The sequence below is a fragment of the Rhipicephalus microplus genome, chromosome 4 (assembly GCF_043290135.1).
Source record: "Rhipicephalus microplus isolate Deutch F79 chromosome 4, USDA_Rmic, whole genome shotgun sequence".
NCBI classification, from domain to species: Eukaryota; Metazoa; Arthropoda; class Arachnida; order Ixodida; family Ixodidae; genus Rhipicephalus; species Rhipicephalus microplus.
The window spans coordinates 154,529,174-154,546,692 of record NC_134703.1 but is presented as its reverse complement, the minus strand read 5'-3'; the positions used below and the strand labels follow the sequence as shown (position 1 = coordinate 154,546,692).

Here is a 17,519-nt window from a genome sequence, read left to right as displayed (position 1 = left end):
TAACGCCGGGCACGGCGAGATCATGTGAGCGAGTGTTCAGTTATGTGCCTCACAACTAAGGCATTCTGGAGTTATGCCATCAGTAAAGTGGCTGAATGTACTACGAGATGGGAATGAACCTGCCTGTAGCATTCGAAGAACCGATGACAGCGGCCGAGTGAGCTTAGAATGCGGAAGCGGGTATCTCCGCCTAGACAACTGATAATTGCACGTCACTTCGTTAAAGGTGCCAATTGGATCTTTAAAGTTATCTGCGAACCCACCTCCGTACCCGCCCGCACCGCCGCGGCATGTGATTTCTCGCGGATGGTTATGGGCAAGTTCGTTGGCGTTGGGAACAGTCGGATGCACCTCGGAGCCCATGTGAACCAGAAACAAGGTGATTGTGTGGTAGCCTACTACACACTTGGAATTTAAAATAGCGGCCGCCTTTCTAGAGATTACCCCCGAAGCAAAGTCCCGGGCGGCAGTCTTGGAGTCAGTAAATATATCTGGACGTGAATGGTCCGTCATCGCCAAGGCTATCACTACCTGCTCTGCTACGAAAGCAGACGTTTTCCTCACGAAAGCTGAGTTCAGTATGGGACCGTGATGATCAACGACCACAGCTGCAAAACGATTGGAGCAGCCATACTGCGCCGCATCGACGAAAGCTACACTGCCCATGGACCTAGCCACGAAATAAAGGAGAGACTTGGCCCTTGCCTTTCGCCGACGAACCATGTGCTGTGGATGAACGTTACGCAGAAAGGGTGCCACCTCGTACGTGCCTTTCATTGTTTGTGATATGAAGATCTGTTCCTCCCCTGCCGTATCATGATATTCCAGCGACTGTAGGAGACGCTACCCAGCGTTCGTGGAGGAGAGTTGCGCAACATGAGCTAGTGTTCGTGCTTCGGTTACATCCGTGAGGGTGTTGTGCATGCCGGGACTCCTGAGCCTCTCCGTGCTGGCGCTCATAGGGAGGCCTAGTACCTCCAAAAGGGGGAACATGCTCCGACTAATATTGAGGGTTCCAACCCGCAGGGAAGGCTGAGGGAGAGCAATCTCCTTCGGCTCTTCCATGCATTTTTCATAAGCCACATTACTACGTGGCATCCTCGCTAAATTGGTCTAAACGCGAGGAGGATAAACTCGACATTTTAATACCTAAAAGCATCAGAAGGGTACTATGCCTTCCTATGAGCACCAGCACTGTGGGTGATTTAAGATCTACTTAAGCATACGTATCGGTTGACTTGTTGACTTGTCGGTTGGCTTAGGAGTTGAGAAAACAAGGTAATAAAGAAACAAACAATTGTCATCTTGAAGTTTTATTACAGGCTTATTGTTCTGTATATGTTCTTTCTTAGAACAATCGATTGCATTTAGGAGTAATAGACACATCAATATTTATTTTTGGCATGTCTTGTCCATGAAGTCTTATATTGCTGGTACCATGCAGAAATCATTGTTTAGAAACTTCGGACATATTACGTTGCATTCTTTGTAAAGAGAGGCCAATAGGAGAAGCTTGCATCATGCAGTCTCTAAGGCAAGTTCAGAAGTATCAAAACATTTTCTAGCAATAGTGAATTACCAAGCGTGAAATTTTGCAGCGGTAAACGTGGAACACAAATGACTCATTCCCTTAGCTTGTTCCTTGGCCTCGGCTGCCATGATTCATTTTTTCTGACTTCAACGCAGATATGCTGGAGAAGATCTCCGAGGCGTTTGTGCACGTGATCGACAGAGGGCAGCGACTGGAGACGTCAAACTACCTGAACGCCCTTACAAAACCCTTTGTCAGGGTTATCGTGCAGGTGATCAATCATTTCAATTCACTGGTATTGACTTGACTCTTGGGAGGTCACTGTGGAAACTACAGGCTAACCAGAATCGATCCTATTACATCCAATGCCACGCCTTCCGCGTACCATCACGGCAATAACATTTCTATTGAGCGAAATGCAAGCGGACACACGAAATACTTATATACAAGTGCACACTGAAGAATTCCAAGCGTAAAAATTGATTTTTCAAAATTAGGATGGTATACTCAATAACTGAATAGATTTAACTAAACTAAATTGGGTACATTCAAAACAAGGATGATATCCTAGTTCGCGATGGTAATTATACGTCTATTTATGTTTATTTTTTACTCTCACCTAAGTCGCACATGTTGAATGGCACTCTTCTAGCTGCTTGTGATGTAACGCCAATGCAAGTCTGCAGCGAGGAGTACTAATTATTAACGAAGCATAGCTGGCATTGATGATGGTTCGTGGCAAAACATAGTCCTTAAACGTATTTTCTAAGTACAAAATTTGTTAGGTTGATAAGAAGGAATTATTTTCATTAAGATTGCTCACTCACATTCTGCAAAGAAGAATGGCATAAATGAACCTGATCATTTCCAACAAACCACGCCATCTTAGTCAATCGGATGGCTCAATTACAATATTTTCTTTCGTGCTGCAGGCACATACAGTCGTTACCTAATGGTAATTACCGTATAGTGATAGCTAGGAAGATGGAGAATGTTGGCTTAATTATTGTTATGTCATACCGGTGTCACACGGGCACTTTTATTCACAATCGGGGTGATTCGGATCGGTTTGGTCGATCGCGATGAACTTTATGGCTGCTGCTGCACGGACCCAGCTAATCCGCTTCTACCTTGGGTCAGAAGAAAGGCACCAGGTGGAATTTTCACGCCATAAAATATGTCATTGACAAAACTCAGCGTACGATATTTCAATACAGCCATTTCTCAGCAATGTGTTATTCGTGCACAAATCGCTCGGACATCAAAAACTTTGCGTGCCTCCACAAAAGTAATTTCATAAATCTGTCCTTCGGTAGAGTTTTCTTTGCACTTACCTGTATCGCTGTGCGAGAGTCCTAATCTTTACTTTCATTTATGATGGCACCTGCTCTTAGTGTCCAGTCGCAGCGAAATGGCAATCCTGTTGTACATGCCAGAGTTTCACTTCTAGTGCCTCAAGTCTCCCAGATGCTCCTGCCAGTGCTCAATTAGTGGAAACGTCTCTTCAATCGACCACGAAGTGCGCATACGTTGCAACGTAGTCGAAAAGCCAGTGACACTGAGAATCGCTTTGCTTCGAAGTGCTCCAACTGCTCCAATGGTGCGAGAGTTGAACATGTCGTATGTTTTTCGTCTGCTTCTCCCATAATTACATGTGGTCAATACAAATCCTAAAATATGCGATATTACAAATATGTTTCCATTTGAAACAGTTCAATATTTATTTTAGAAGTAAATATTCTGCTTTTTATATCTGTTTTTACAGAACTATGCTCGATTTTCTTGTTTCTTTTGCTTTTAATAACCTCGACCAGGGGGAGCAGAAGACACGAAATTGCGATGTCTCAGCGAGATCGCGATGCGCGATCGCAATAGTTTTCATCAAGATTGGGCCTGATCATGATTAAAAGTGACCGTGTAGCAGCCTCTAATCCGGATCGAGGTTAATACCGTTCGGCGTTGATCGCGATTAAATTTGCCCGTGTGACACCGGTATTGGCTATCCGCTGTTAGGGAGCGGATATTTTCGTATTTTCAATTTTTTGCAATTGAACAATTAAATAGCACTTAAGATGGAGAAAATTGATATTAAAATGAACTTGGAGTGAAACTCAACTATCAGTATATATTTTTTTAATAAATAGAAAGCTTTCGCATTATCAGAAGTAACACAAAAAAGGCAGACACAGAAAATGAGCATAAGTGTCTTTGTTTTCTGCGCTATCTCTAATAACATTACCATACAAACTTGTGCGATGCGCCGTTATGATGTGCTAATGCACGTTGGAAATGGACAATATATGCAGTAGTCGTCAAGCTACTTGGTTCTTTCAGCACTTGAGGTGACAGCGCTCTAATGACAGGCATAATAGTAACACTGGTTACAGCACATGGACTGTCATCTTCCTAGATTTATGGTTTTTCGTTATGACCTTAAGTGTGGCCTATTATCAGAAAATAGTTGAATTTAATGTGTATACCACTTTAAAACCAAATGAATCTTTTTGTTTTTGCTAGCTCAACAACCAAGTAATAAAGGAAATAGCGCTGGGAAAGGACACCAATGGAACAATCCTGAAGCGATGCTGCCAAAAAAACGGCACTGAATGCGTCGCCAAGTGTAAGTAGCCTCGTTCGGTTTATAAGGCCCGATATATACTAACGCTCATCTATATTCACCATCGAAAGTACGCTTACGGCACAAGTTTTCATGAATGTTTGATAAGTTACTCTTAGTAGAATGCGTCGGCTCTACCAGTGTCCTTCCCTTGAAGAAAAAAAATATATAGGCAGTTTCTATGTACAGTGAGAATTTGTGAAGCACGAGTCAGGAACGTTGATATGTCACGTTAAAATCCACACTACGTTACAAGGTGGACGCGAATTACGCCATATATGACCTCCATGTCATGATTATCATGATTGCGCCTAGCACTTGCGTTCGTTATTCATTCTTGTCATGTAATGCCAAATTTGGTATATGTGAAGCTAGCGAAACGACCGCGAGCACGCTATGAGCGTAGCATGTAGTCAGGTTTTACATGACACGAATATTGTGATTATCATGTTTCAACTTGTCATTTAGCGCCCGCGTCTATTCACGTCACGTCGTGCCAAATTTGGCATATCAGAAGCTGGCAAAACGATGACACGCATGTCATGATTATTATGTTTGAACATGTCATTTGCCTTCATCGTCGATTCACGTCATGTAATATCAAATTTGGTATGTGAAACTAGCGAAGCGGCTGCGAGCGCATCATAGACGTGGTATGTTGTCATGTTTTTTCGTGACCCGCATGTCGTGATTATCATGTTTGCACTAGTCGTATACCTTCATCATCCAGTCACGTCACGCAACATCAAATTTGGTATATGTGAAGCTAGCTTATTGGCCACGAGCACACTATGAACGTAGCATGTAGCATGTTTTTATCGCGCTCTAGCAGACTTTCTCGATGCGTGCGCCCCTTTGCAGGGGGAAGTAACTTTTCGAAGTGATTAGTGCCGCCTTCCAATCAGTGGCAGGCAGCTGCAAAAGGACACCAATCACTATTTAGAAATGTGATTCTGATCAGGCTTAATCACAATCACCAGTGCACCGGGTGCCATAGACGTTCATTTGCACGCTGCGTACGTGCGCATTCAACTCGTTCCTTTGTGATAGCCCAAAATGCGTTGCTTTTAATCGCTTATTTTACGTAAGCTGCCATAGCACGAAGATATGCGTCTACGTAATGTGCGCTTGTTGCTACCGGCGCCTTCAAGTATTTTTTTTATCTTATCATAATGAAAGCATGCATCTCGCCAGTCATTGTCAAAGAATAATTTCTCACTCTCCCTAATTTTTAGAAAGAGATCAACCATCTTTCACCTCTTTCTGATTAACCCATTGGCTTCGCTTGCTGCAACCCGCTGGCCGGGTTGGCAAGGCCAAAAACTGTTTGAACGGTCAATCGCCGGCTGCCTAGAAATTGTTTATTGTTCACACTTTTTATATATGGCAGCACAGCATTTAGTGCTTACCTTTTGCTTGGTATGCCCTCCCCTAGATGGGCGTAGTTAAAAAGGTTTTGTGGCTGTTTATTTTTTTTTGTTTATGTGGCGAAGGGTGTGTTCTAAGCTTTTTTCAAAATATAATGTCGCTTAAGAAACCCGTCTATCATGGCCTCACTAATGCGCCTACAAGCCGCCCAATAGGTTCATTTTAATCGCCACAATCTGGCAAACAAAGCCAAGCAGAATCCATGAAGACTCTGTTTAGTGTGCAAGGCGCAGGGCAAAAAGTTCAAGAGCAGATGGAAGTGTGCAAAATGTGAAGTTGTTTTTCACATGTCCGTATGCTTTTTTTGACTGGAACTTTTTTTTTACACTCGACTATCCTACTGGCGCACCTCGTGCAGTCAAACAATTTTAAACGAATAAAATTAGGTTTGATTTTACCCTTTTGTGCAAGGCACACAACACACAGACACTATGAAGGGTCATGCGACTTGGGTGCATGCTTTTCATATCTTTAACCTATATAAATAGTTAACCGAGTAGTCCAAGAAGATGCTAATTGAAGGTGTTTACGCGGCTGGCGTAGAAGGTAGCTTTCTGTTGTGAGCAGCTCCAACTGCTTATGTCGCTTTCAAAATAAAGATCAGAAAATATACTTCTGGGACCTTCACACTCACGATGTGAAAACTTTGCATTTTTCTCATGTTTGAGTACCACTCGTTTTCATACAACAAACTCTGTATCCAGCCACGCGACACTAGTTGGCTGGTCATCTTGGCTTTTGGACGGCATCCGGAGAAGGCATCGTAATGGCGGACGCCATAGTAGGCGACGAGGTTGTCTTCACACTGCAAGGCGGCGAAGGAGGGAGCACGCATTGAGGAATGCTATGTTCATTGAGGAACCTTGCGATTGATTTTGTTTTTCTTATGTAGGAGAGTGCTGGCCTTTCACAACACCTTTTAAGCCACAACACATATTATTTACCCTGGTTATCACATGTAAACGCTGCCAGTACAGGAACTGTACATTCATTTACATCACAACTGATAGCAAGCCAATACTGGATGCAAGCATGGCATGGCAAGCCTTCGTTGTGCTCCTTCCTGCTAATTCCCTTGAGGCCGCTGCTGGTTTCTACAAGCTGTTTATATAATAGCGTGTAGCTTCCGGTGTTGCATGAACGATTCACAGCAACAGAGCACGTTTGAGTTATTCAACAGTATGAAACGGATAAGTACTGAACATTCATCAACATAACTAAAAAAACCCTTATTATAAAGCAAGTAAATCTGCATGTTTGCTGCAGAGAAACACTTGGTAATACACAGGGCTATAATGTTTAGGTACTTCCTAAAGGCGATTACAAACACATATGTATGTGTTTGTACATATTGTCTACTAAGCCTGAGTGTAGTGTTCATGTTGTGTGATGTAGAGAAAGACCCATTCTTTATGAAACATAAAAACAGAGTACGCACGTTATGTTACGATCATGTGTACCATTATTACTTCACACATTAGTGATTCCGCCATCCGGATCTCACAAATAACCGAAGTAAACGTGCCAATTACACCAATACCACGTATAAAACACATGAACAACCTAATGAAAACAATGAACAGCGAATGCGGGGTCGCCGACGCTCGATTCACCATGGCAGCAGCGCGAATAAGTCAAGTAATCTATGGGCGTGGACCTCCGGTGAAAGGGGCTGTCTAACAGCAGTACAAAAGCCCGCAAGACACTGAGTTGTCTTCTGCATGAGCACATATCTCGTCGCCTAGGAAGCACCATTCTTCGTACGGCGTTGATTATGCTGTCTACGCCACAAAGTCGGCAAAAAAAAGTGTCGTGACCCAAAACCAACTTCGAAATATCACTCGAATGCCGATTCAGCAAAATTTTCTTCCATCGGACATAATACCCCCTAACTAAGGCTTACTAAACGCTTTTCTCAACCAACCTCAATCAGACTCAAACTCGCCGACATTATACTGAGGTGGACTCACTCAAGGTTCAGGCTCGCGTCTTTACCATAGTTTGAGTGCTCCAGAGTCGGTTGACTCACGAGTTCATTATCGTAAAATAAGGCTTTTTGATGATGCAGTTATTTTTCTTTATTGTCGATATCTCAGACGATCGGGCTTACACAATGTGCGATTTCATTTTGCGGCTTCAAATATAGGTTGTGAGTGGTTTATATCTAGTGGGAACATTTTCTTTTATTTGCGACTGCCACGAGATGGTATCAATTATCTTTTGGCGGGTGGGGTCATTATGGCAACCTCCCTGCTAGTTAATGCGTATCATCAATAAATATTGAGGTGGCGCACGGGTGTGGTAAAGCATTGAGATATGTGTGAAGATACTTGAGAGCCACACAAAAAATATGTTTTGTGATTAAGGCTCACGCGCATAAGATTGACCAATATTTTCTTTAATCAGTCTAAGTCATTATACTCAACTAGGCTTTCAGCTTGTCTTATCACACTCACGGACCTACTGCTTAGGAGTCCGTCTTCGTGAGCTTACGCATGAGTATGTTTGCCGACATATGTCTACGCCAAAGAACGGGTGTGTGCCATGAGGCAAAACGTCATTTAGAATGCCAACATGCCCGCAAGAGTTCTTTGACGATCTCTTTTTTTTGGGGGAAAAGACGCGATTTACTTAAACTCTTAGATGTAAAACAAATGCTATTGTAAAATGTTGCACGAAACGCAAAACGCTGTTTTAAAAATTATAGGCATGATTTTCAGTCTCATGCCGCTTTTATTCTTTTCATATGTTCTACTTTTGTAAGCATATACGTGTTGCGAGAAATTTTACGGAATGCTCTAGTTAGTGCACTTAATTTGATAACGAAAGTAAATAAAAAATAGCTAGAGTAAACATTAACTAAGCAGCGAGCAACTAAACAATGAGTAGGTATGAAAATGCGTAAAGTATAGTGGGTCAGTACTCATAACGAAAGCAAAATGACTCAGCTATAAAACGTTTGCTGTGGTGTTTTTCCCTGATGTTGATATATAATTGTTGTAAAATTTATTTGTGATACGTTTGGTATTTGCTTGCCTTTTGTAGTAAATGTTATTGACATTGTTGTTATTACACTGACACATACAATCGATCTGTGAAGAGAAACTCCGATGAATCCTGTTACGCAGGCGCAGCGCTATTCAACTGGCTGGACTGGAGCGACACCGTGACGGGAGCCTGCTGCTTTGCGATCGCCGTGCTGACCATCCTGCTCTGTTTCTACGTCCTGGTAAAAGTGCTCACTGGACTCACTCAGAGCCACGTTGTCAAGGTGAGGCCAGTTGCGCATCGTGAGAGCGTGGTGTGGTTTTATTTGCATTGCGATAATTGCAAGTTTTCTTTTCGACAAAAATATTTTGGTGCAATGTAAGACACCTACAAAAAAACAGGATGGCACTGGCGCTAAGTTCGAGCTGTTTATATTTGCGCAAAATTATTTTTCTTTCAAAAAGTCATCAATTTACCCCCAAAAAACGTTTTGGTAAGCCATTGTAAATGAGTTTTGCAATTTTATTATTATTTGTTCTGTACCAACAGCGCCAGATGCATTACAGTAGAGAAGGTGTTTACAGCAAGTCTGCACAGTTCAATCTTTGTAATACTTAAACCGTGGACAATCATAACAATCATAGCAATAGCTTACAACAGATTGACAACATACGTAATTCAAAGCACTATACATTATAAATGTCAAAAAAGACACACACACACACACACGTGCGCGCGCACACGGACACACACACACGCGCGCGCGCACACACACACACACACACACACACTCTCTCTCTCTCTCTCTCTCTCTCTATCTCTCACTCTTCCAGGTCAAGTCACTTCAACAAAATAAAAACAAGTCCTTTGATATCGAAGTATTGCCATGGCAATGTTAAGATAATAATACATACCGTGAAGAAAAAGAAAAAAACATACAATAATAATAGGTACAACTATAATAAATACATTACGTCCAAAAAAGATGATTCCAAATGAAGATACGGTGTCAGCACCAAACCATGCATTTGAAAAGCATCCCTGATCCAACGTAAGTCACCTGCACTTAGTTTGGCTTTGAATTAGGCCTTTATATCCGTGTATGCACGATTTCGCGTGCAGGTACTGACAGTGTGCGTGAACCGCGAGTACAGTTTCCCAGCGTCCATGCTGGTGGGCTACCTGAGTCTGCTCTTGGGCTGCCTCATTACGTTCGTGTTCCAGAGCAGCTCGGCGTTCACGTCAGCGCTGCTGCCGTTTGCGGCGCTGGGCATGCTCGACCTAGACCGCGTGTATCCGCTCACGCTTGGTTCCAACGTAGGAACCACGGCCACTGGATTGGTGGCCGCCCTGGCGGGCAGTCCCATAACTCGGGAGCATGCGCTGCAGATAGCCCTGTGCCACACCTTCTTCAACGTCATCGGCATCCTACTCTTCTATCCGCTGCCCTTTCTCAGGCAAGTACTTTGACATCCGCACTTTCTCTTTGTTCCCGGTCTTACATAGTCTACATCAACAACATCTAAGGCTGCGAACTCGCAGCACTGACATTGGCATTCTTTAACAAGGCATGCATATTAGAAGTCTCTGAAACCCTCTTGTGCTACGCACGCTATTGCATAACAGCTATCGGTTATGATGTGATACGTTACTGCCGTAAACCGCTGTTGTTATCTCATGACAAAGCAACTCCGCATAGTAATTGTTCACAATTGTATTTCTGCGTGGAAAATACTGTCCGGCTTCACAATAATTCATTTTATCTAGAAATACTGACAACCTTTCATTCACCGTCATCACAGGGAGGTACGACAGCGTGCACAAAGTAAGAACATAAATGTGCACATCACTACAATAAACCAGGTATACAAATTTGTAAATGCCTTTAATATTTGAATAAAAATGCATACCTTTATTCCCATTAGATGACGCCAAGATGACCACAGCATAAAACTTCAGTGTCAATTTATAAGGACGACGAAAATTCGTATTGATAAACTAGCCAAATGGGACAAAGTAGCAAAAATAATTTGGTGTATTCGACCTTCAATTATCATTCAATCATGTATTCAATCACTCAAACTATGCGTGCCATGGCGCGTCGTTTCGCACCTGCCACTACAATAGGACGCTTCCCGTAAAACGGGACACATTTGCTGAGGGCGGTGATGGTGTCCGGTCTGTAGGTATCATCCCCTGATCAGACTGAAATCCGAACGCATCCGAGCAATTATAAAAGTGCATTTTTTTTCACTCCCTGTTATGATTCTTGCTTCAGAATCTAGCCTTTATGTTATGGGAGTACAAATACGGACTTTAGTACTGTTCTTATATATCTGATAAATGCCTATTTTTCATTGTCCAAATAAAACGGAAGGTTTTGCGGCCAAAGATTATTGAAGACATGAACATTTCTTGAAACAAAAGGTACAACTGAAGCGAACGTTTTGACGAATGGACTTGTCCCCCCTAGGATGCGACTTGAAGTTGCAGCCTTGAAGAAACTTCTACTGTCGATACGTTTGCTCCAAGAAAATATTGACATTAGAAGGTCAACGTATGTTTCTTATTTGTTCCTAATAACGAGAGCTTTCTGTTGATTGGGTGTGAGTTAGCGTTAAAGAAGTTGATTATGGAAAGTAGGGAATCACCCGACGGGCTCCTTTTCTGTATTATACGTAAGTGACGAAGTGAATAAAACTACAACCAGGAATAGCATATATGGTACAATATTTGTGGTTTATTACCTCTTTACTAAATATTCTCACTTGAGGCGAATCAAGCTTGATAAAAATCACCAATTTCGGTCGGACCCAGGGTCCCTTTTCCTGTGCGTGCGTGTGCGCGTGCGAAAGTTTGTTTGTTTGTGTGTGTGTATGTGCACACGCGTGTGCGAGTCGTGTGTGCTTGCGCGTGTATGCAAGTACACATGTGTGTGTGTGTTTGTGTGTGTGCGTGTGTGTTTCTGTGTGTTTTCGGGTGTGTGTTTGTGTGTGCGTGAGCGTGTGTGTGTGTTTGTGTGTGTGTGTGTTTGTGTGGGTGCGTGTGTGTGTGTGTTTGTGTGTGCGTGTGTGTGCGTGTGTGTTTGTGTGTGTGTTTGTGTGCGTGCGTGCGTGTGTGTGTGTTTGTGTGTGTGTGTTTGTGTGTGCGTCTGTGTGTGCGTGTGTGTTTGTGCGTGTGTGTGTGCGTGTGTGTTTGTGTGTGCCTGTGTGTGCGTGTGTGTTTGTGCGTGTGTTTGTGTGTGTGTGTGTGTTTGTGTGTCCGTGTGTGTGCGTGCGTGTGTTCGTGTGTGTGTTTGTGTGTGCGTGTGTGTGCGTGTGTGTGTGCGTGTGTTTGTGTGTTTTCGTGCGTGTGTGTAGGTGTGTTTGTGTGTGTGTTGTGTGTGTGTTTGTGCGTGCGTGTGTGTGTGTGTGTTTGTGCGTGCGTGCATGTGTGCGTGTGTGTTCGTGTGTGTGCGTGTGTGTTCGTGTGTGTGTTGGTGTGTGTGTTTGTCTGTGATTATGTGTGCGTGTGTGTGTATGTGTGTGCGCGTGTGCGTGTGCGTGTGTGTGTGTGTGTGTGCATGGGGGGCATGACACACACATGTAGCTTTTTGACATGTTACTTTTTGACGGTGCTTACAACGGCACTCCAATTATAAAGTGAAGTTCAAAAAGATTACGCCATTTCTTCATATCACAGCCTTGTTCAAAAGCCTTTCCAGTAGGATGTTTTGCCACCTCTCGTCTATAGAAGTTTGCTGTATGACTGAAGCTATTCCAATGTTACTTGTTGTGCCCCAGTGCGCCAGCCTGATTTTACCGCTAGTGGACGTCTGCTGCGTCTGTCGGTACATTTTAAGGAACTTTATTTTTCTTCAGGAACTTTTTTTCCTAAATATACAGTTTTACAGAAAGGGTCTATAGTAAAGTAATCACATATGAAATTAAGTCTTACCGCACTCCCATAAACTGAACCTCATGCGTACGGCCCCCCACCGTGGTGGTCTAGTGGCTAAGGCACTCGGCTGCTGACCCGCAGGTCGCGGCTTCAAATCCCGTCTGTGGCGGCTGCATTTCCGATAGAGGTGGAAATGTTGTAGGCCCGTGTGCTCAGATTTGGGTGCACGTTAAAGAACCCCAGGTGGTCAAAATTTTCGGAGCCCTCCACTACGGCGTCTGTCATAATCATATGATGATTTTGGGACGTTAAACCCCACATATGAATCAATCAAACAGGCGTACGGGCTTCCGTGTTCATATATCTAGTTCTCATCTGCTTTATTCGCCAGTGCATTTTTCAAAGCGCACCGCGCTTCTGTTCACAGAATACCGTTGTTCATAGCACGACGGCTTGGTGAAACGGGCGCCAAGTACCGGTGGTTCGTTCTCTTCTATCTACTGGTGACGTTCGCGTTGATTCCGCTGGGGGCACTGCTGCTGTCCCTACTCGGCGATGTTCCTTTCAGCATCATCATGGTCGTCCTTATATCATGCGGACTATTCACGGCGTTCATAAACGTGCTCCAGGTAAGGAAGACCTGTCACTGTTACCGAACAAGAATTCTAGGACTGTGACGTCTGTCATTCCCCATACTGTCGCTTTCAGGTGCTCTCGACAGTAGTGTAACAGAAAAAAAAGGAATCTTTAGCTTCAAGGCTTCCGTTCACATAAACCCAAAATAAATAATCAAGATGTATCGATGTACACTCTTGCAGAAAGTCAACTTCAAGAAAGATTAACTTCACGGGAGCACTCGCGTCGGGCAATCAGCTTGCGATGAACGTATTTCCTTGGATATGAACTTTAGTAAAGCAGGCGCCCAGTAGAGTATTGACATAGCCAGCACCTCCCCAATTCGGCGAGTTGTGCCATGGCGTAACTAGATTGTTTTGCTGGGAAGCCTGCTTTCTCACTAAATATAGAGTAGTCGGCGCCGGTATCCAATAACGCGTGGTGTGCGTAATCTTATCTATCATCACAAGTATGCCAAGTTAAAGCCGGTCGTGTTGTGCAACAGCAGGAGCGGTCGGATCAGTATTGTTGCGTCTCCGTGTCAATCGGAGGTATTCGGCGCTTTGGCGTTCAGTGACTCCACCCTCATAGGTCGCTCCAGTTAATTTCACCGACAGGGACTGGGAGGCCGTGCGGTAGGAAACCACGGCGGTGGTGATGAAAAATGCCTTGGCGAAGGCGAGTGCGACTGGCTCTATGCACACGGGAGTGCATGCTGCTGGGGGAGGTAGTTTTTCATGTTGGGTCGTACCGGGGTGGCGGTGAGTACGCGGAAAACAGCGAAACCCATCGTATGGGCACTGGCGGTACAAGTGATCAGCTTCACCTCCGTGAAGGCAAGAAGGACAGTGGTCGGGCGTACGCGAAACATTCCGAGGGGATGTGCGCCTCGCAGACATGTTGTATTGTTGACTTTTTTGTAGAGTCGCAAGTATTAAATGCGAAACATTTCTCAGCGAACGTCAGTGACTTTGAACGTATCTATCTATCTATCTATCTATCTATCTATCTATCTATCTATCTATCTATCTATCTATCTATCTATCTATCTATCTATCTATCTATCTATCTGTCTGTCTGTCTGCCTATCTATCTATCTATCTATCTATCTATCTATCTATCTATCTATCTATCTATCTATCTATCTATCTGTCTGTCTGTCTGTCTGTCTGTCTGTCTGTCTGTCTGTCTATCTATCTATCTATCTATCTATCTATCTCTCTATCTCTATCTATCTATCTATCTATCTATCTATCTGTCTGTCTGTCTGTCTGTCTGTCTGTCTGTCTGTCTGTCTGTCTGTCTGTCTGTCTGTCTGTCTGTCTATCTATCTATCTATCTATCTATCTATCTATCCGTCCGCTTACGTTTCCGTGCTCTCGTGGGCACCCCCTTACTTGGATTGAACCAAAATTAGCCTGAGAGGGTAAGATGGTTTGACGAACATGACGCGCTAGTCAAGACATGAATAATGTCGTGATCCCATCGCGTACGTTGTAACACACTTCCCGCCAAACAGGCGCACATACCCATGGGTGGGTATGTGCCACTGCTATGTGGGTATGTGCCACATGTGATTGTCACTTAGTATGTATACCCAGGAATGACAAGGGCAACAAACGCGCGAGTGTTAAAAATGCCCGACATTGGTAGCGTAGACCCGACGAATGCAAAGAATAAATGACAGGGTCCCAGCTGGAATACGACCCAGGCATTCTGAATGGAAGTGAATCACCTTACGATAGAGCTACGCTCTATCGTAAGTCTTGGAACTCCTTTTCAAACAGACGCTAATTATCATGAAACGTCAATAGTGGTTGCAGTGCTGCCTACTCCATTTTATAAGCGCTACTTATGTGCTTTTTTGATACAGCTGTCACGTCGGGTTAACGTAAATCATGGCTAGTTATCATGCTCTCAAGTTGGTTCATGTAGCAGTCAGTGTCCAGGGCCAGCATCTCGCTTCTGGTATTGCTAATATGCGTGTTCCAGTTGGCATTGTTGCGCAAGTGCAAACAACTGATTATATAAATTTCTGCAACTCTTCAGCTTATATCTGTGCGTGCGAGATTTGTACATATGTTAGCGTCATTTTGAGACGTGTCGCTCAGTAAAAAGATTACAACATGGTCACCTTCCCTCCGCATGCTTAGCATAACGTCGATTCCCAGGTACATGGGATCTGCCGAACTTTTTATCTAATGTGTTATAACCCTATTTTCATCACATGACTAATACCGCTATCGTTATAATCAGTATTTTAATACTATTGTATGCGAAGACAGTTCCTTACGTTGATTGTCAGAGCAGTTGCTTGTATATTTTTTTGTGTTCACTTTTCTATACCTAAATGGTTGTGACGCATTTCGTAAAACACAGTGTAATCACTGAATGTGTTCACGTGGAGCTACTGCGCGGGATGACCCTTTTCAAGTGTCAATGAATAGAGAGTTATAGTATACCGGGTTTACCGGGTTACCGGGTGTACCGTGATACCGGAATAGAAGTGCACATGGGCAGATACGTACGTCACCCATACAGCTTCCTGTACGCACGATACGATATTTTTCAGGTTTCACGTTACCGTGGTAGCATAGGTGTACGTAGTGTTCGTAAACATGGCGGCGCACTCGGACGCCCACTTCGAAGTGATTTTGGCGTAGTTGTTGTAAGATTCACATAGTACGCCGCAAACGACTGTTCAAAGTGGCTTCGCTTCCCTTCAGTTAGCTTCGATGACCAATTATTACGGATAAGTTGGCGTAGTTTTTGAGATAGCTTCGCATAACGAACGTGCCTAGGCCTAACTACAAGATCGATGTAAACAAATCGGCAACGTAGATAATTTCGCGTTTGGTGCGAGGTTCATATTTAGTAACTTTTATTATCACTAAAATAAGCTTCTAACTATGCTTCGCCCGGTGGCATAGGCAAACATTCTCGTTTTTTTTTTTCATTTTCACTGTTTAACATTATAACCATCTAATAGGTGGCGCCACCATGCCAGCTGGGGGCACGTAAACCACGTAAACGATATTCCGCTAAACTATAGGACGCTGCCCACAACGAACGTTTGCTCCACGGTAACACCATTCCCTTAACCTACGCTATCACGCTAACGCTAAACTCTAACTGTCTGATAATGTGAAAGAGACGTTATGACACCACGATCACGCAAGGACATACCAAGCATAAATACAGGCTTTAAAGCGTCAGTACAGTCGTGTCTTCAGTCGTTGTAACAGCATTAATAATATCATTTTATAAGAAACCCAGTCCAAACCACCACCATTGCTTTCCCTCTTTCTTAACAAAAGTCTGTCTTTGTTTGGTTCTCCAACGTATCGTCATTGATCTGGTGATCCAGGAGAAGGCGCCGGATGTGTTGCCCGTGCTCCTCCAGAACTGGGACTTCCTGCCCCTTTGGATGCATTCGCTGGCACCCATGGACCGCGTCTTCAGGCGCCACCTAGAGCGCGTGCCTTTCTGCCAGGTTTTCCTCAACGAGATGTCTTTTATCTCAGATCCTCACGTGGACGAACTGCCGCCTTACGTGCCCGATGCGTCTCCATAGAAGGACGTCATCTGTTTGCGGGCGCACGTTTCTGTAGACGTGCGGCTGTCTTTAAATACAATGAACTGAATTTCGACGAATGATATTGCAGGTAGACAGTTTTGCTGTCTTCATTGAGAGCCTTCGTGTGACAGAATACTTACACGAGAGCAGCGTTTGTATATTGAAGTTCTTTAGCCATTGCCTAAATATATATATATATATATGTAGTATGTGAAGCCACAACGAAGAGTTTTTATGCGTGCGAGCCTATAGTATATCGAAATAGCTCTTTTTTCTATTAAAAGAAAATGAAATTCCTCTAATGGCGCATCAAACATTTTGTTTATTTTCTATGGGCGAACTTGTACGTGCTTTAGTAGATGCTGGGCACATTGAGCTCATAGGTCTTTTTTAAAGCAGCCCATAACTATGAACTGATGTGCCTACTTTAGAGGGCTGTAGAGATTGGAAATAAATCCACTAGCGTTTTATTTGCTCAACAACTACACTTGGAAGCAGGTCGAAAACTAAAGATGAAGAGGAAACATCTTTGCGCGAATAGCCATCCGGCGAGTTGATTCAATGTTTAAAATTTTTACATACACATTGCGGTTGCTCGGATGTGAAGTTCGTGTAATTGCGCCCTCTCGATCACATGATATATCAACGGCACCGTTCTTCAAATTCCTGGCTTTTACATTTTTCTTCACTGCCATGCCACTTTTACAATCTTCACCATATGAAAATCATTCAGTTGGAATTAACGTACTTCCTCCCAACACAGAAACAATATCACAGCATACACTCGGAGTGAATTATGATGAGTGCGGTGAAGCACTGGAGGGTTTCAACGATCAACCATGAATCATTTGGGAATATTACTTCTACATTCTCAATGACATAGC

The 17,519-nt window shown here is 43.5% G+C and overlaps 1 protein-coding gene across 1 annotated transcript in view; it reads left to right on the top strand.

Annotated features, from left to right (window-relative positions):
* The window catches only part of LOC119172920 (sodium-dependent phosphate transport protein 2B), a 42,741-nt gene extending 26,026 nt beyond the window's left edge, over window positions 1–16,715 (top strand). The window contains exons 5-10 of the mRNA XM_075893196.1: window positions 1,735–1,802; window positions 4,049–4,151; window positions 8,705–8,847; window positions 9,687–10,021; window positions 12,871–13,072; window positions 16,426–16,715. Of these exons, the coding sequence (XP_075749311.1) occupies window positions 1,735–1,802; window positions 4,049–4,151; window positions 8,705–8,847; window positions 9,687–10,021; window positions 12,871–13,072; window positions 16,426–16,632 (1,058 nt within the window). The 3' untranslated portion in view covers window positions 16,633–16,715. The remainder of the gene's footprint in view (window positions 1–1,734; window positions 1,803–4,048; window positions 4,152–8,704; window positions 8,848–9,686; window positions 10,022–12,870; window positions 13,073–16,425) is intronic.
* Window positions 16,716–17,519: the final 804 nt, after the last annotated feature.